A 17,867-nucleotide genomic window follows, 5' to 3' on the forward strand; every position below is an offset into this window, starting at 1 on the left:
GTAATATAGCTTATCGTTGTTCGCCAAGCACCTGGTCGTCCAGTGTCGTTGCTTGTCGTGGTCCTCACAATGCCAATGGCGATGTCGATGCCGACCCAGCCATGCCCAGCCCGCCATCGGCTGCTGAGCCTTTCTCTGTCTTGCCGCTGCCTCGCCCTTCGTGTCCACGAGCAATCCTGCCCTGCTTGTCCCTGTTGATTCTGCCTCCCCACCAGCATCGGTCCCTTCTTTGGGCCAGCCAGCCAGCGTACACCAGGCTCGCCTGACACCGGCCCATTCCTCCCCCATCTGGCTCAGCGTCGGTCACGCCCGTAATCGCCCGAGGCAGACCACCACATCCACCCTCGGCTATTTGGGCGACAAGACCGCCGTTCCTCCGTGGCAGTCCGGCCAGCCCAGGAATACTGCTTGTCAGCCAGCACTCGCCAGCACACGACTACCGGCGTGGGGAGGTGTAGGAGATGGTATCTCCGACGCTGTGCTGCGCGTACTGCGCGTACTGCGCGGCGCAGTGGGTCGTGACCTGTGCTGCGCTTTGCGTTTTCACGCACCGCAGGCAGGCCACCGCAGGGTATACCTGCGGGTTGCCCCCGTTCCCCCCGTTTGTCTGGAGTTCGGTTTTATCGTGAATAAACGTAAGTGCTCCCCGAGCTCACCCGTCCGCTAGAGTAGCCTAGCACCGCCCTGTTCTGCCCCGTCCTGTCTTGTCTTGTACCCCCTCCCTCCCCGTCTTGCCCCAACGTCCCAGTAGTGGACGTTACATGGTAGCATCGGAAATCCTCGTCTTGTTTTCGTCCTGTTTGTCCTCTTTCTAGATCCTCAAGCTGGATCCCGCCTCTCTTGCCGACCGACTCTCCTCTCTGTCCCTGGAGCCTGCCCCTGCCATGAGCAACCCCCGCCCACTTCCGGAAGCCTTCCTCAAGACCTTCCGTGCCCCAGTGTTTACTGGGAAGAGCCGCTCCTCCTCGGTGGAGGACTGGCTGCAGCAACTCGAGGACTACCTCGATGCTGCCCAAGTCGCCCCCACCCACCACATCGTCGCCGCCAAGCTCTGCTTAAAGGACCAGGCGTACCGTTGGTACCGCCGCCAAGGGTTCGACGAGCAGAGCGAAGGTGTGTTTGACGACTTCAAGGACCGCCTCCGTCGCCGCTTCGGCAGCCCCAATGCTGAACTCATTGCCCGTGACAAGCTATACTCTCTCGTGCAGCGTGGTTCTGTGACCCGCTACATCGAGGAGTTTGAAGACCTCTCCTCCCAGATTGAGGAGCTGGGCTCTGCTGATGCGATGTACCTCTTCCAGAAGGGCCTCAAGCCCAAGATCAGAGAGTACATCGCCAGCAACCCTGATGCCCGCAAGTCCCTGGACGTGATGATGGACGTTGCCGAGAACCTCGACAACGTCCAGTACCATGGCCGCCAGTTCTACCCGCAGCTGGCAGGCGGCCATCGGTCTCATCACGTCCCAGCCCGTCCGCCTCGCCCGGCCCCGCCCGCAAGACCCATGCCTGAGCCCATGGACGTTGACGTCAACGCCATGGAGGCTCGTGGCCCTCCCCGCTCCCGGTTCCAGCAAGCTGCCACTGTCTCCCCCAAGGACAGACAGAAGCAGGAGGACCTCCGCCATGGTTCCTGCTTCTTCTGTCACCGACCGGGACACCAGGCCAAGGAGTGCCCCATGAAGTCGGGAAACGGCCGACCCTACTAGGTGGCTCTGGAGCCCTAGTAGGAGACCAACGCCGTGGATTGCTCAATGCAGTCCACGCGTCTCCAGAGGAAGTTCACCTCGCCCCCTCCCCCGAAGGAGAAACAAACCAAGTGTTGTGCGTCGTGCGAGAGGTGCATGGTGGCGCAAGCCGCCTGCCTCTCCACGAACGTGAAGAGAAAACCAAAATTGAAAACCAAAACAAAAAAGAAAATCAAGAACCCTTGAGGGACAGGACCGCCTGTGCCCTCACCCCTGTCAAGTCGTGTGTGTCGGATGCTTCCGACATGTGTCCGCAAGCCGTGGACGTCGTGTGCAATGGCGTGCTGACGCCGCAGGCCCCCGCAATGGCCGAACCCTATCCAAAATGTCCGAGTGGCCGTGATGAAGCCAACCAAGACCAAGTGTCGCCCGTTCCCCCAAGTCAAGTCATGGTGCAGGAGGCTGTGCAGGAGGACCATGAAGAGTCCCTGCTGTACCTCCCTGCCACCGTCCAAGGTCACACCGTCCGAATGATGGTGGACTCTGGAGCAAGCTGCAACTTTGTCAGCAGACGCTTGCTCCAGGAGCTCAACATACATGCAACCAAGAAGAAGTCGCCGATGAGTGTGGCGCTTGCAGACGATCGTGTGCAGCAGTGCACACACCAAGTGGTCCTGCGAGTGGCCCTCCATCCCAAGTACCATCCTGTCCTGTTGTTCCAAGTGATCGACACCAAGTTCGATGCCATCCTCGGCATGAGCTGGCTTGCTCGTGCCGAGCCGACTCCAGTCGTCGACTGGAAAGGCCGCACTGTCCGTGTTGGCCCTGACATTGTCCTGCAGGGCATGGCCTCACCCAACATGCCACCTCTCCTCTCAGCCATGCAATTCAAGAGGCTGATCAAGAAGGACACGTCGTTCCTCTGTGTCGTGCGTGAGGTCGACGACACCGACCAAGCCGGTCCCGGTCCCCCGCCTGTGGTGACCAAGCTGCTCGACGAGTACAAGGACGTATTCCCCGACCAGTTGCCACAATGCCTGCCACCCCAACGCACCGTCGATCATCGCATCGACATCGAACCAGGCTCGTCGCCTCCGTCAAGACCGACGTACCAACTGTCGCTGACGGAGATGGACGAACTCAAGCGCCAGTTGGATGACCTCCTCGCCCATGGGTTCATCCGCCCGAGCCAGTCACCGTATGGTGCACCAGTGCTCTTTGTCAAGAAGAAAGAAGGTGATCTCAGGATGTGCGTCGACTATCGCGCACTAAACAAACAGACCATCAAGAACACCTACCCGTTGCCCAGGATCGACGAGTTGATGGATCGTCTGAGTGGAGCAAAGGTCTTTAGCAAGATAGACCTCCGCTCAGGCTACCATCAGATCCGCATCCACGAGGATGATGTCCACAAGACCGCCTTCAGGACTCGCTACGGACTGTACGAGTTCCTAGTGCTGCCGTTCGGATTGACGAACGCACCTGCCACGTTCATGCAGCTGATGAACGATGTGTTCCGCCAAGAGCTCGACAACTCTGTCATCGTGTACCTGGATGATATCCTTGTGTACAGCAAGGATGAAGCGACCCATGAAGGTCATGTCGCCCGCGTGCTGGCCAAGCTACGCGAGCACAAGTTGTATGCCAAACTGTCCAAGTGTGAGTTCTTCAAGAATCAAGTCCCGTTCCTGGGACACGTTGTCTCAGGAAGAGGAATCGAAGTCGACCCCGCCAAGGTCAAGTCTGTGGTCGAGTGGCCGCCGCTCGCATGCGTCTCTGACGTGCAGTCGTTTCTCGGTCTCGTCAACTACTACCGCCGATTCATCCCCGATCTGGCGCGCACTGCCGGTCCACTCACAGACCTACTCCGCAAAGAGTGCCCCTTCGTGTGGGACCACCCACAACGCCAAGCGTTCGAGACCCTCAAGCACGCCTTGACGAACGCTCCTGTCCTCGCTGTGTTCGACCCGAACACGGATGTCTCCGTGCACACCGACGCCTCCGACTTTGCGGTGGGAGCTGTTTTGATGCAGGAGGGAAGGCCCGTTGCCTTCGAGTCGCGCAAACTGTCCCAACACGAGATCAACTATCCCGTGCACGAGAAGGAGCAGCTTGCGATCATCTACGCGCTGCAGAAGTTCCGAGTGTACCTCCACGGTACCGCCAAGCCCTTCAAGATTGTGACGGACCACCAGTCACTGCGTTACCTCGACACCAAGAAGAACCTGAGCCGACGCCAAGCGCGATGGATGGAGTTCCTCGCCGAGTACAACTACGAGGTTGTATACCAGAAAGGCAAACTCAATGTGGTGCCTGACGCACTGTCCCGACGCCCCGACTACCAATTGGCGTCACTGTACGAGTCGACTGTCAGTGTCGACAACACGATGCTGGATGTTGTCCGAGACAACATCGCCAACGACAAACAGTTCGGAGAACTGTTCCGAAAGGTGTCTAAGCTCCCCAAGGACGACGAATCATCCGAGTACACAGTGCGTGATGGCCTGCTCCTCCTGAAGAAGGACAGCCGTGTCTGTGTGCCGGACATTCCGTCGTTGAAGACCAAGTTGCTCCAAGAGGTCCACGACTCGCCCCTCGCTGGACACTTTGGAGTCGAGAAGACATACGACCGACTGGCCAAAGTCGCATACTGGCCTGGAATGAAGCGCACCGTCGAGAAGTACATCGAGTCCTGCCATACCTGCAAGATGGTCAAGTCACGCACGACCCGAGAGCAAGGATTGCTGCAACCCCTGCCTGTTCCCGACCGCCCCTGGACCAGCATGTCCATGGATCTCATCACGCATCTACCGACGACCAAGTTGGACCACGATGCAATCGCTGTCTTTGTCGACAGGTTCAGCAAGATGGCACACTTTGTGCCGTGCCAGACGACATGCTCCGCGCCTGACCTTGCACTGCTGTTCTTCAAGCATGTGTTCAAGCACCACGGCCTCCCAAAGTCCATCGTCAGTGATCGAGACCCCCGATTCACCTCCTTGTTTTGGACAAGTCTGTTCGACCATCTCGGCACCAAGCTGAACATGTCAACCTCGCACCACCAACAAACGGATGGACAGTCCGAGCGGACGATCCGCACCCTCGAGCAATACCTGAGGACATACGCCTCGACCAGCCAAGACGACTGGGACATACAGCTGAGTCATGCAGAGTTTGCATACAACACCGCCAAGTCGAGCACAACTGGCTTGAGCCCCTTTGAGGCGCTCTACGGATTCCAGCCTGATGTTCCCACCTCCTTGACACTGACCGAGTCCACGGCTGGATTGCCTCCCAAACCAAGTGCCTTTGTCAAAGATCATCAAGTCCGACACAAGATGATCGCCGACGCGCTCACGGATGCGCAACAAGTGATGGCGAAGTACTACGACCGCCGACACCAGGATGTCTCCTTTGAAGTTGGAGACCTTGTCTACCTGGACGCCGACAACATCAAGGTCCCCGAAGCCCAGTCAAAGAAGTTGTTGCCCAAGTACCGAGGACCGTTCAAGATAGCGGCCCGACCCAGTCCCCTCAACTACCTGTTGGACTTGCCACCTGGAAGCAAGCTCCATCCTGTCTTCCATGTGTCCAAGCTGCGTCGCCACACGACCCGCAGTCCAGCACAGTTCCCCGACGCCGACGAAGGTGTCCCGGACGACGCACCACTGGAAGACGACCTCGGACAATACTATACTCAAGAATATGAAGTCGAAAGGATCGTGAGGCACAAGAAAGTGGCTGATGGGTCACTTCGGTTTTATGTCAAGTGGGTTGGTTACCCACACTCGGGCAACACATGGCAAACACTGGAGGACTTGTCCCATGCACCCGAGGAGCTGAGTAAATACGGTAAACACCTCGAGGAGCCCCAAATAAAGAGCACACGCAGGGCTCCTCGCAGGAAGCCTTCTTAAGTGTGGGAGTGTAGGAGATGGTATCTCCGACGCTGTGCTGCGCGTACTGCGCGTACTGCGCGGCGCAGTGGGTCGTGACCTGTGCTGCGCTTTGCGTTTTCACGCACCGCAGGCAGGCCACCGCAGGGTATACCTGCGGGTTGCCCCCGTTCCCCCCGTTTGTCTGGAGTTCGGTTTTATCGTGAATAAACGTAAGTGCTCCCCGAGCTCACCCGTCCGCTAGAGTAGCCTAGCACCGCCCTGTTCTGCCCCGTCCTGTCTTGTCTTGTACCCCCTCCCTCCCCGTCTTGCCCCAACGTCCCAGTAGTGGACGTTACAGGAGGTGTGCCTGTCGCCGTCGCCCAGCCTTTCCCGTTTGCCGACTTGGTGGGACTCCCAGTGGCCAGCATGACCAGGCTGCGTGGGCAGCAAAGGGACCAGACAATCATGATCATGGCCGTGGGGGGGGGAGTTGTCCCTCAGCACTGCTCCATACCCATGCTGATCCATACCCATGCTGCTCCCTCCTCATGCTGGCGGCTCGGGCTCCTCGTTCCGCGCGCTGCGAGCCGCCACCAGCACCGGGCGATGCCCTTGCAGCGGCCTTTGCGTTCTTGCTCGGCATCCTGGTCGGATGACTGCTCGGTCGATCGTGTGCTCGCCATGGTTGCCTCGGCCCGTCCGCTCCGGTCGTTGCTGTTTTTTCTCACCGTCCTGGTGCTGCTGGCCAATGATGCCCTCTGCACTTGGCTCTTTGTGCGCTCCTTCCAGCTCCAGCCGCCCGATTTCCCAGGAAGCCCCTCCGGTGCTGGTGATGCCTTGAAACTGGAGCAGCTCCTCGGCCGCATCGCCCTGCCGCTGGTCGTCTCTGTCGGCCTGCTTCCTGCCATCCTGGACCTTCTGTGGGGGCGGCTTTGGCCCCGCTGCGTCCGGCCAACACAGGAGTATCCGGATCTGCTGCTGGCTCACATGTTTGCTCTGCGAGCGACATGCCTCGGGACTTACCTCGATCCGCTTCGATACCCGGGCCTGACTGACGCAACGGCCTTCTTCTGGTTCGCCGGCTCGTTGGCCCTCTCGTTCATCCTCAACATGCTCCTTTGGCAGCCCGTCTGCGCCGATCCCGCGGTGCCTTCGTGGGCCTGCTGGGTCCTGGGTCCTGCGTTACGATACGGTTCCGGCCTGCTCTGCCTCTGGAACCTCGAGTGCTGGCTGTGGAAATGCTTCTGTCGCCCGGTGCTTGTGCCGGCTGTTGCGGACCGGATTCATCGGCCCAGGTCGGTCTAGTTCCCGACTGCCAAGCAGGCAGCTCAAGCGCATCCATTCGTCTGCAGTCCGGTGTGCATGCATACGCCTTGGACCATTGCTGCAAGCTTCCCCTCGTAACTATTCATCGATATCACGGCGCCCGCTGTCCCATGCACTCCTCGCCTTCGCTGTGCTGGCCGACTTTCCATCCAACAGAATCGTGTTGTTGCAAAAGAATACATCAGGCTTTGTCGCCCAGGTGTCGATTTGGCCAGAGACAGGCCTCTGCGAGACAGTACGGAGGGACTCCATTAGACGAGGCAGCATAGTTCATGTAGAAACGACTGCAAACCTGAACGAGAGGCGTGCTTGGACCGAGAGCCTCTGTCTGCATCTGGCTCCTGTGTCGCAACAGCGAACCTAGGTGACTCCCGCCAACACAGCGGGGAATCCTTACCTTCCCATCCTGCCAGGACATCGACGGCAATCCCGGCCTCTCGGAGCTCGTCCACGCCGACGCAGCCTTGGATGAAATGTGTGGGCTCCATTATCCCGACGACAACGCGGGCAACGCCGGCTTCAACCAGCCGCTTGCAGCAGGGCCATTTGCCAGAGAGTCGCTCGCCGCAGGGCTCCATGGTCGAGTAGCACGTCGAGCCGCGGGCCTGCTCGAGCCGGCCCTGGTCTTTGAGCTTGATCAGGCAGCATTCCTCCGCGTGGGTGTTTCCAGGCAGCTCCCGCGAGAAACCGGTTGAAAGAACGACGCCATCTTTGACAAGCAGCGCTCCGACACAATAGGCGCTCTCGACGGGGATCGACTTGTTGGCCTCATCGACGGCCAGCTGCATAAAGTGGCTGTCTCTGGCAATACGGTCGCTTGGCGGTGCTGTCATGGGTGCTGCTGTCGGCTGTAGCGAGATCGATCGCAATCGGCGAGCACCACAACCCAACACTATGAAAAAATTTCATGTTAAAAAAATGAGCGAGAACGAAAAAACGCGCTCTCGGAGCCACCTCGGTCGGCGAGAAGAGCAGTCTCCGGCGAGAGACCCCCGAGGGAAGGCGAGAAGCCTCTCGCCGTCACACACACACACACACACACACACACACACACACTTTGCACAAGGGAGTCAAACACCTCCCATCGACCATCCCAAGAGGGATGGCAACCCCGAAGTGGACTGCCCAGAATATGGGCGACCCGGCATCCACTGTCGAAGTACTCAAGATACTTACGGTCAATCCAGAAAGAAACGGGACAGATCCCATTTCTGGCTTCAGATGTTTGAAGCCCGTTGACTGACTGTAGGCCCAGCGGGTAGGCCATGGCATTGCACTCCTGTCTTCGTTGGCAATCGCTTTGTTTTGGTTGGTTTGGGAAGCACAGTCTTGAATACACCCGGCCGATCTCCTGTGGCGATGATCGACTGGCATACCGAGATCATGTTCCTGGCTGCATTGATGTCTCGATCCCACAGCGTATGGCAGCTTGCACAGCTCCGGACAAAGTGTGGTTTCTCGATATCAAGATACTCGACCTTCTCGAGTCGCTTGGCTTCCCGACAATGTGAGCACACCTGGGATGTGTTGAACTCGTTCATCGAGCACACACGGATCTTGGAGACGGATCGGTCTGGTTGGCGTCTCTGGTGGTGGTGGAACTGCTCAAAGTACTTGGCAAACCTGAGTCTCCTGGGACTGGAAGCATATCCCTTCCCCTGTTTCCAGGATGCATTCCCAAAGGCAATCACCACTTCGGTCTCCTTTGGTGCCTGGTCGATGACTTGCTTGCACATCTCGTGGACGGTGCGCTGTCGCTTGCTGTGGAGATCAAGCCGTTTGAATCGCCGTCGCCGGGTCAGGCTGAAGTACAGCTGTTTCTCCAGCATGTCTCCATCGAACACATGGCGAATGTATCGCAGGAAGGGATCCAACCCAGGGATCTTGGGACTTGGTGTGGTGCTCATCCATTGCTGCAGACCAAGGATCTTGTGGGTGCTCTGGATCCACTTGGTCGCCTGGGTGGTGCCACATCGATGCTGGTACTCCTTGTTGGAGAACGACACGATCTTCTCGTTGGCACGCTGTGCCTTGGTCACCTTGACACCGTCTTGCTCCTGGATGGATGGTTGACCGGGTGCCCGAATGACAGCGGTGAAGATCGATCCCACACCAGGGTCGATCCCAATCCATGTGGTCCGAGAGTCGTCAATGGGACCGACCCTGGCCTGGATCTTCTTCTCGGGAGTGAGTGTGTTCACCTTGGTCTTGGGTACCGGCTTGGCATCGGGGTCCTTCTTCAGGACTTTGTACTTGAGCGTGGTGATTGAGCACCCGACCCCATCGGTGGTGATCTCGCAACCAAAGAGCTGCTTCCCCTCCTCCCTGGCACCAAAGAGTCTCGAATCCAGCTTGAAGTTGGTCTGCCAGAAGGTCTCTTGCTTTGTGGTGTCATTGACCTTGGTCTTCAGGTCGTCCCACTTGAGACCAGTGCCAGTCTGGTATCCAAGGATTTCCCACAATGCTCTGGTGTCGAGCTTGACATACTTGGCTCGGGCATCGCAGAGCGGGACCAAGGTGCACTGTGCTCGAGGGACATTGTGTCGCTTCTTGGTCTGGGCAAGCCGGTCGGTGAGGCGCTTGATCCGTTTCGTGTTGATAGCGATCTGCTTGTCCACCTCATCATGCTGGGTCTGGAGTGCGTTGTGCTTGTCAGGCAGCCTTCGTTCGATGGCGCGACACATCTCCTCATTCAGTCGCCCACGCTCTCCTTTCAGGCCAATGGTTTCTCTCACGAGCCTGGGAATGATCATCTTCTGAAAGACCACCATGAAGAGGGCCTCCTTCAGGTGGGTCAGCCGAGAGACCTCACTGGCCAGTTTCGATACAAATCGATACAGGTCTTGGTGGCTTTCGTACCGAAACTCATACAACTGGTCGGCATGTGTGGCGTAGGCTCTCTTCAGATCAACGAGGAGTGTCTTGGAGAGGGGATTCTCCATCAGCTTGACACAATCATCGACGTGTGTATGCCGTTTGACATCCTTCGGAGCAACCAGGACCAGATTGCAGAATCGACGTAGAAGGGACCAATACCGATCGAGAATATGGGTCTCACAGTTGACAGCATAGGTCTTGACAGCCAAACCAAGGACCTGTGACCCAGTACCCTTTGGGAGGGACACAGGAGGCAGGATACACGACTTTCCCCATGCACGTCGATACATGTCATAGGTCTTGATGATGTGCCTGTCATCTTCTGGGGTGTTCGTCCTGGCACCCACTGTTCCTGTCTGCACCATACTGAAGCACTTTCGAACAAACGCGGGTTCACTCGACGACACAGTGGGGAGGGTGATGCCCTTGTCCAAGCATCGCCTGAGATGCAGCTCCAGGAGACGAGATGCTTCGTACTGGACTTGTGTCATGACCCGGACAGTCTCCTCGATCTTGTCGTGCAAGGCGCCGTTCTTGATGATGGCGTCGAGGGTGCACTTGACGATCGAGTACTCGGCCTTGGCATACTCGTTGGGGCCACAGTCAGGCAAGGTAGAGCTCCAGAGTGGGTTATAGAAACGGCACTTTGGGGTGTTGCTTCTGGCATGACCCTCTTCCCCGCACGTGGCACATACAGGGACCTTGGGTGCTTGGCTGACCATTTCAGCGACCGAGGCAGGGCTGCTGTCGACTCTGGCTGTACACTTCTTGGTGAAGGGTTTGACATGGTTGGTCAGGCCACAGGCACGACACGATTTGATGGTGAACTTCTTGGCCACAGGAGAGTCATTGGGTGATCCCGGGTCGGGATCGGGGGGTGTCTTTCGTTTGTGGGGAGCCATCTGGCGAGAAAATAGCAGCGATGGCTGGTTCTTGTCAGGAACGGAGCTGGACTTTGGCACCAGACAGCTGATGGTAGTCGAACGGACGGTCGTAGGACGAAGGGGAGTGTATTCAATAGCCTAAGGGCAGGATACAAGAGGCAAGGTGAGGTGCTGGTTCTGAGGCCACAGCACCTCGTTTATATCTCTAAACGCCGTCCTTGTTCGCCGCAGATTTTTCTTCCACTACAAGGGAGATTGGTTATCTGCGACGGGGGGAGATTAGATCCGAACGTTTCCCTCGCCCGCCGGGAGGTTTCATGTCAGTGCCTTACCCAACATTGCACATCAAGGAAACAGGACACGGGTTGGGGCGCCCATGAAACCATCCACCGGGCGTGGGAACGCGGTTCATGACAGTTCTGCCCTTGGGGAAGAAAAATTCTCCTCAAAACCAGCGCATTTTGGGCTGGCAGAGATACTGTGCAGTGGCGTCCTTGATTCAGATCCAGAAACGCATCGCTCGCTCAATCAGTCGTGGGAAGACATCTTGTCAAGGTGAGTCTTGCCTGATAGCCAAACGATCATGTCATCTCGCTGACACACAGCCACGCTTGACTAGGTTTCCAACCAGAGAGATTCAGATGGTGGTGGTTCTTGTCCGCAATCGGAGTGGAGCTTCCAACAATGATACAATTGGTCATTCTTCCACACCAATTGCCCACCACCACCGTCAATCGGCTCAAGACGATACCAAATGCCGTCAACCGACCATGGCCGGATTCCAACTTTGCTGCGTCACATACAACGTGACTTTCAGGTGACCGAGATGAGCAGCCGCGAGGGGCCGGAAAAAATTGATAGTGCAATACTCATTGGCGAGTGGATGTGGTGATGGCAGGCCACGTGCTGGCCAGCCATGTCCTGGCCAGCGGGCTGGCTCGATCCGGCTGCCTGGCTGAACGCACGTGACGCGCACTTTGACCAGGGTGCGCCTGGCCTGGCGCTCTCTTGCCTGCTTGTTCGCCCGCTGTCCATCTCGCACCCGATCGCCTAGCACCTCGCCTCACCGCACCGGACCCGGACCATATCGGACTGCATAGCATCGCTCGACGACGGCTCTGCACACCCACAAGCATCGACCTCTTGCAGCGATCTGGATAATCTGCGTTGCCTTTCCACAAGCTCAGTGGTGCACATCAATCGTCATCTGCCTCCGCACCCACAAACCAGCCCGCTGATCCCGAACCGCCATGCCCATCACAACGTCCGTCCCCGAGAACGTGGTGATCCATCCGCTCGTTCTCCTGTCCGTCGTCGACCACTACAACCGTGTTGCCAAGAACACCAAGAAGCGTGTCGTCGGCGTGCTGCTCGGCCAGAACTCGGGAGGCGTCGTCAACGTCGCCAACTCGTACGCCTGTATGTAGCCGATTTCTCCTCTGAAGCAATGGGATGAGCCGCAAAAGGACCGTCAACTTTGCGGGCTGACTATGGGAGCCGGGCCCGATCTACTCGGTCATGGAAAGGACGTGTAGATCGGTCCGCCTCCTCCCTTGGATGTGGCCAGAGTTCATTCCGCCGATGCATCGTTTATGCATCCCTCTTTGCAGATCCGTTGTTGTTGCCCTGTCGCGGCACTGACACCTGCTCTCGTTCTTGCCCATTCCCATACGCCACGGTATGGCAACCGCGATTCGATCTGCATCAGTGCCCTTCGAGGAAGATGAGAAGGACCCCTCGGTCTGGTTCCTTGACCACAACTACCACGAAGCCATGTATGACATGTTCAAGAAAGTCAACGGTAACCATGCCGCCACATGACATGCTCGATATTGGGCATCTGCAGAGACACGCTGGCCAGGCCTTCTGATCTGGTCGGCTCTGCGGATGTATAATCGGCGGACATCTTGCCCGTTCGGCAATATCTTTCTCAACTCGCCCGGGATTCACACTCCCCTCTCGTCCTTTGCCATGCGCTCACTCGTGCTGCATCTCTCTTGCATGCAATCCATCCATCGTGGCCTTCCCTGTTGCATCTCGCTCGCCAGCCAAGGAAAAGATGATCGGATGGTATCACAGCGGCCCCAAGCTGCGAAGCTCAGATCTCGAGATCAACGAGATGTTCAAGCGGTACACTCCCAACCCAGTTCTGGTCATCATCGACGTCAAGCCCAACGATCTCGAGCTGCCTACGGATGCCTATTTTGCAGTAGAAGAGATCCACGATGTATGTGACCGTCAGTGTCGCCTCAACTGTTCTGGATCGAGCGGGGGGGGGTGGTGATCTGTCCGATGGCTGGTGCCTTGCTTCGACTGGCATTCGGGCCTTGATTTCCGACCCGGAACATACCCTACACCGACCCGAGTGACTCACGCCGCCAATTTCACATCGTCCATGCACTTGCAGGATGGTACCGCCACGACCAAGACCTTCAACCATGTCCCGTCGTCGATCGAGGCCGAGGAGGCCGAGGAGATTGGCGTCGAGCATCTCCTGCGTGACATCAAGGACAACGCCGTCGGCACGCTGTCCACACGAATCACGAACCAGCTCGAGTCACTCAAGGGCCTCCACCTGCGACTGCGGGAGATCAAGGACTACCTCGAGAAGGTCGTCAAGGGCCAGCTGCCAGTCAACCACCAGATCATGTACAACCTCCAGGACATCTTCAACCTCCTGCCCAACCTGGATGTGCCTGACACCATCAAGGCCTTCTCGATCAAAACGAACGACGAGTACCTGGTCATTTATATTTCGTCGCTGGTCCGCGCCGTCATTGCGTTGCACAACCTCATCACCAACAAGCTCGAGAACCGCGATGCCGAGAAAGAGAAGGACGGCGAGAAGAGCGTCCCGGCTGCTGCTCCTGCGGCCGAGAAGGCCACGCCAGCAGGCACCACGGCGGAGCCATCCACTCCGGCGGCCAAGAAGTAGTGCAGCGCACAGGAGGAGGCCGATAATAAAACAGCCGCCACATGGGCAAATCGAGCCATCGCGTCGCAAATGGCGCTTTTCGAGAAGGCACTGTATTGTAGCCGCAAAAGAGGGGGGGGGACCAATCCTGCAAGCAGCACGGGCTGCTGTCCTTCAGTGGAATCGGCCGGGCCAGTCCCGATGTGGATGAGAGCATCCTCAACAATGGTAGCGGATCCTCCGCGACTGAATCTACTCTGGCGCTCTTTCTTCAGCTGGCTCGGATTTGACATGGGCGCTCTCCAGCTCGCGAGCCAGGGCAGTGTGATGGCCGGTTGATGTGCCAATCTTCATGATCTCACGGAGCGCGACGGTGGCATACGAGCTTGAGGGCAGGGTGAATTCACAAACGATGCCAAGATATCTTCCTCCTGGAAGTACCAGTGCAGAGGGCAAGGGAGCGACAGGCCGTTAGACGGACGAAAACAGGGTGGGCGTGGGGTGGAAGCGAGATTGCGCCTCTCCGGGACTCAAAACGACCAAACCTTCGACGTTCTGAGGCTCGGGCACATTGTTGACTCGGTCGAGGTCGGACAGGCACAGCTGGCTTTGGAGGTCATTGTAGCGCAGAGCTCTCCTGTCGGATCGAATGAATCATTGGACAGGCCATTGAGCGAACCATTGACACAGGCCATCGGACCGCCACGAGAAGCAAGAGCAGGTGACCCCATCCAGCCAATGCGACACCAACGATGCACGAGAGCAGATTTGAAGCGCCACAATAATCAACACACAATCCACCCTACAAGCACCGTCATGAGAAGCCGATGCTCGTTTGGACCTGCCCATGTCGGGCCTGTGACCGATGCTCAATCAGCGCCCGCAGCTTACCACGACACATCCTTGGGCTTCACAAAGACTTTCCTGTACGAACCAGGCAGAGAGACATCCCTAACATCCATCCATCGATCCATCCGTGTCAGAGATCTGAAATCAAATGGCCGCATTGGCAGCCAAAAGGCGGAAACAGTGGGCCAGAGAGCCTGTTGGCCATAGATGCAAGCAACCACGCACCAGTCCTTCTTCTTCATGTCCTTGGGATCAAGACCGTCTTTCTTCATCACATCCACATAGAACTGCCCGATGCTGTTGGTTGGATAGGTGACGTCGAATCCGGGCATGGGTAGGACAATGTCCCAACAGGTGTACTTCTCCGCCTCCTCCTCAGAGTCGACAACGACGACGGGCTGCTTGGACGAGGTCGCGCGAACACTTCCTTCGCTGAAATCATTGCTGTCGTTCAACTGGAGGTTCTCTGGCAGTACCAGATCGCCGACGACGACTCGGTTGCCGAACTGTCGCACTCGCTCGCTGACGGCTTGGTTCCAGACAAAACTCTGATAAGCGTGGACATACATCTGTCGCATGTTCACTGGGATCTGGCGAGGCAAGAGACTGGGTTCAGATCCTGGATCAACAGCCGTAGCTCCACCCCTGGGCATGGATGAAAGGCAGCATGAATGCAAGATGGGGCTGCATATCTACCGCTTTCATGGCGCCGCAGTGGTCGTTCAATCGTTCCTTTTTGCGGGCGTTGCTGACAAAGTACTTGAGAATGGCACGCTCCGCGGTACAAAAGGGCGGAAAGGCCGCAAGGGCCTTGAATGCATCCTTTGTGGTCAGCCAGATCTCACGAGCCTGTTGGATGTCCTGGCGCTCTGGGACAGATATCGGCGCATGTCAGTACAGTAACGAGTCTCTGTGGCAGAATCAGGCTTTGAGTCTTTGTAGCTGGTTCCCACACGGACGAACGAGATCACTGGCTTCCCTCCCCCGTCTCCCTGCGATTCGACATTGTCCATAAAGTGTCATGTATACGTATGGTTCGGCCAGCGAATTTGCAGCCACCTACCCACCTTCGTTCTTGACGCCCAGGACCATGTTGACAGCCTCTTCCCAGTTGCCTTGCATCATCTGGATGCCGACGTGGTGGGTGGAGACAGATCGCGTGCCAAAGCGCTGCATTCCATAGTAGTTGATGAACCCGTCATCCCGCAGGGCAGCAAAAGACCGCTCGACATCATCCATGGACTTGGCCAGTACATTGCTGCAAGGGTGGTGCATCCGATAGTCAGATGCGTGTCCACTGTCAGGCTCGTTGCTTTGTGAAGGGATAAGCAGGTATCGGGCACCAGCCGTACCGGAGAGTGATGACAAAGTGATTGCCTTGGAGATCGCCCAGCTCCAGCTTTTTGTTGACATATCTGTGTCAATGAACCAGAGTCAGCAAATGGCCGGACTACGCCATCTTGTCCACGATGGACAACTGCATTCGACACCGGGGTATGCTAGAGTCGTGCTCAGGGCGATGCCAGGGCAGCGAGACCAACAAGCGATATACGGAATGTGCCATGGTGGAGCCATACTTGAAGTCGCCAACGGCAGTGCCGTGTCGTAGCTCCAGGTTCTGCAAGACCTTGTGGCTGACGTGGAATGCGGTGACCTTCTGGGTGGTAACAGCTCGTCTGTCTTTGGTGCCTGCAAACGAAAACGCTTTGCTCTCGACCCTGTGTGCAGGCGACGATATTGGTTACAGATGATCATGGTACCGAGGGGAGTTGGTGTCTGTGCTGGTGGCGGTAAGCCACTGGTGACACCAACGTGCTTACTCTGCAAGTTTGGAGATCAGCGAGAGCGCATCCATAGTGTCCTTATTTTCCTTGAGCAGCGTAAACTGGCAGTAGTGGCCAATGCTGTCCCAGTCGATGCTGTTGTTGAGTCTCCGGTTGGCCTTGCGCTTGGGTCGCTTCGAGTTCACTGGCAGAGAGACGGACCACAGGAGACAAAACGACTGATATGAGAACAGAGCCGCTGGCAGGCAGGACAGATGCGAGTCCAAAGCGCCGGCTGTGGCTGCGATGCGGTTCGGATGGCTGTATTCCCCCAGTCTCATCAGCCACTGTCGCGACTGTTGCCATTGGCTTCAAGATCGATGCAGAAACGCACTGTTGAGGCGATTGGTCTTGTCTTCGTCCGTTGCGTATCGGAACATGATCTGATTCTTGGCATCGCCAGTCGTCTCGGTGTGGATCAGCTCGCCAAAATACTCGAGTGTGGTCCGATGGATGTTGGCGCGGTGCTCCTTCTCAAGGATCGGCTGTCCGACCGCCCCCCCCCCGCACCAGGCCCCGGAGCAGAGCAGGAGCAGGAGCGAGTTCGAGAACGGATTCACAGCCGCGATCCGATCGGCGGTGATATCGGGCCAGAAGTAGAGTCGGGGAGAAGATACAGAGTCAGAGGGAGCTCGACTCTGCTGGTGCGACAGATCTCCGGCCTGCGAGAGAGGCTACCTTGGTGATGACCATTTCGATGCCGTCTTCGTTGGGCCCGCCTTGGGCAACCAGACCCTGCAAGTCGCGGAACGCCACTTTGTCATCTGCAAGCAGTTCCTCAAGCAAGACAAATCCCTTCTCCTTGGGCGAGAGATGTTGAAGCGGATCTTCGGCAACGGCGACCTGCTCGCCATCGGTACCAGTCACCAAGGCAGACTGCCCGGTATACCGCACAATCTCGCCAGACTTGTCGACCTCAAAAACGTAGAAATCCTTTGTCCTAATCCGTCGACGAAGCCAGGGAAGGGTTGAAGTGAGCGCCAGGGCCGCGGTCCCAAAAGCCAGGAAGCACAGGTGGCATTGCGCTGACGGCAGTGCGCGAGCGCCTCATACCATTGCTTGATGATGCCCGACCATGACGGGCGGTCAGGGTCCAGGAACTGGGTGATGCCGACTTGGTCCTCGACAAGATAGGCGCTGGGCGAATTGGCGAGCCTGAGTCTCTTGTTTGCGGCTTCCTGGCTCTCGACGAGGGCACGCTTGGACACCACGATGGGCACGGATCGCCTGTTTGCCATGCCGGGAATGCTGCTGCTCCAGGGGGGTATCCGGGCGAGAGTGGGCAAACCGAGTCGACCGAGCGGGCGTGGGGTGAGATGGAGCATGAAGCCGTTTGGGCGGCCGGCGGTGGTGTCTGAGGGGAGGGGTCTGCCCTGCAACGAAGGGAGCACGCTGCCGCCGCTGCTTCTGCTGGGACCAATCCTGGCCAATCGGCGGAGGGCGTGTTTTTTCGTCGTCAACGGCTGCGCACATGGCTTTCGATCTCCGCCCGCTGCGCACGGTTGCTGCGCGTCCTTTTTTTCGGCAGCACGTCCATCCGGCCCGGCTTCTTGGGCGGCTGGGCTGCCTCCGCTCCTGGGTGTTGCTGCCATCTGCCTGTCCTGATTGCGCACCGGCCTTCCGAGTCTGCA

The 17,867-nt window shown here is 57.7% G+C and overlaps 5 protein-coding genes across 5 annotated transcripts; 3 read left to right on the forward strand and 2 right to left on the reverse strand.

Moving 5' to 3' along the window:
- The first annotated feature begins 5,837 nt into the window (after nucleotides 1-5,837).
- BJ171DRAFT_484417 (uncharacterized protein) lies at nucleotides 5,838-7,044 on the forward strand. The gene has a single exon (XM_053108985.1). It carries the CDS (start codon nucleotides 5,990-5,992, stop codon nucleotides 6,866-6,868), a length of 879 nt encoding a protein of 292 aa, XP_052971643.1. The 5' UTR covers nucleotides 5,838-5,989; the 3' UTR covers nucleotides 6,869-7,044.
- On the reverse strand, nucleotides 7,045-8,166 carry BJ171DRAFT_484419 (cytidine deaminase-like protein). Its single transcript, XM_053108986.1, has 3 exons — nucleotides 8,066-8,166; nucleotides 7,287-7,781; nucleotides 7,045-7,114 (listed from the first exon to the last, which is right to left on the reverse strand). Exons 1-3 carry the CDS (start codon nucleotides 8,154-8,156, stop codon nucleotides 7,071-7,073), a joined length of 630 nt encoding a protein of 209 aa, XP_052971644.1. The 5' UTR covers nucleotides 8,157-8,166; the 3' UTR covers nucleotides 7,045-7,070.
- Nucleotides 8,167-8,722: 556 nt separating this feature from the next.
- On the forward strand, nucleotides 8,723-9,868 carry BJ171DRAFT_484427 (uncharacterized protein; the record flags this gene model as incomplete). The annotated part of the gene is made up of 1 exon (XM_053108987.1): nucleotides 8,723-9,868. A coding segment is annotated over exon 1 (525 nt), but the record flags the coding sequence as incomplete, so codon positions are not given.
- Nucleotides 9,869-11,639: 1,771 nt separating this feature from the next.
- On the forward strand, nucleotides 11,640-13,840 carry BJ171DRAFT_3222 (maintenance of mitochondrial structure and function-domain-containing protein). The gene is made up of 4 exons (XM_053107137.1): nucleotides 11,640-12,069; nucleotides 12,359-12,451; nucleotides 12,699-12,877; nucleotides 13,058-13,840. The coding sequence occupies exons 1-4, from the start codon at nucleotides 11,901-11,903 to the stop codon at nucleotides 13,583-13,585; spliced, it is 969 nt and encodes a 322-aa protein (XP_052971646.1). The 5' UTR covers nucleotides 11,640-11,900; the 3' UTR covers nucleotides 13,586-13,840.
- BJ171DRAFT_576357 (pseudouridine synthase) lies at nucleotides 13,817-17,474 on the reverse strand (the record flags this gene model as incomplete). The annotated part of the gene is made up of 12 exons (XM_053113744.1): nucleotides 13,817-13,995; nucleotides 14,110-14,201; nucleotides 14,456-14,488; nucleotides 14,639-15,003; nucleotides 15,110-15,282; nucleotides 15,481-15,671; nucleotides 15,766-15,828; nucleotides 15,991-16,131; nucleotides 16,234-16,381; nucleotides 16,571-16,721; nucleotides 16,915-17,176; nucleotides 17,290-17,474. The coding sequence occupies 12 exons, from the start codon at nucleotides 17,472-17,474 to the stop codon at nucleotides 13,817-13,819; spliced, it is 1,983 nt and encodes a 660-aa protein (XP_052971647.1).
- Between the last annotated feature and the right edge of the window lie 393 nt (nucleotides 17,475-17,867).

This window comes from Polychytrium aggregatum (genome assembly GCF_025602895.1).
Source record: "Polychytrium aggregatum strain JEL109 chromosome Unknown BJ171scaffold_1, whole genome shotgun sequence".
Taxonomy (NCBI): Eukaryota; Fungi; Chytridiomycota; class Chytridiomycetes; order Polychytriales; genus Polychytrium; species Polychytrium aggregatum.

What these genes read in the sequence shown, in the direction of transcription:
- BJ171DRAFT_484417 (XM_053108985.1), top strand. Translation starts at nt 5,990, where the DNA reads ATGACCAGGCTGCGTGGGCAGCAAAGGGACCAGACAATCATGATCATG.
- BJ171DRAFT_484419 (XM_053108986.1), bottom strand. Translation starts at nt 8,156, where the DNA reads ATGGCCTACCCGCTGGGCCTACAGTCAGTCAACGGGCTTCAAACATCT. An exon ending in CGTTTCTTTCTGGATTGACC is followed by an intron (nt 7,782 to 8,065) that starts GTAAGTATCTTG and finishes ATTTTTTCATAG; the next exon opens with TGTTGGGTTGTGGTGCTCGC. An exon ending in TGTCCTGGCAGGATGGGAAG is followed by an intron (nt 7,115 to 7,286) that starts GTAAGGATTCCC and finishes ACTGTCTCGCAG; the next exon opens with AGGCCTGTCTCTGGCCAAAT.
- BJ171DRAFT_3222 (XM_053107137.1), top strand. Translation starts at nt 11,901, where the DNA reads ATGCCCATCACAACGTCCGTCCCCGAGAACGTGGTGATCCATCCGCTC. An exon ending in CGTCGCCAACTCGTACGCCT is followed by an intron (nt 12,070 to 12,358) that starts GTATGTAGCCGA and finishes GATCTGCATCAG; the next exon opens with TGCCCTTCGAGGAAGATGAG. An exon ending in CAGTAGAAGAGATCCACGAT is followed by an intron (nt 12,878 to 13,057) that starts GTATGTGACCGT and finishes ATGCACTTGCAG; the next exon opens with GATGGTACCGCCACGACCAA.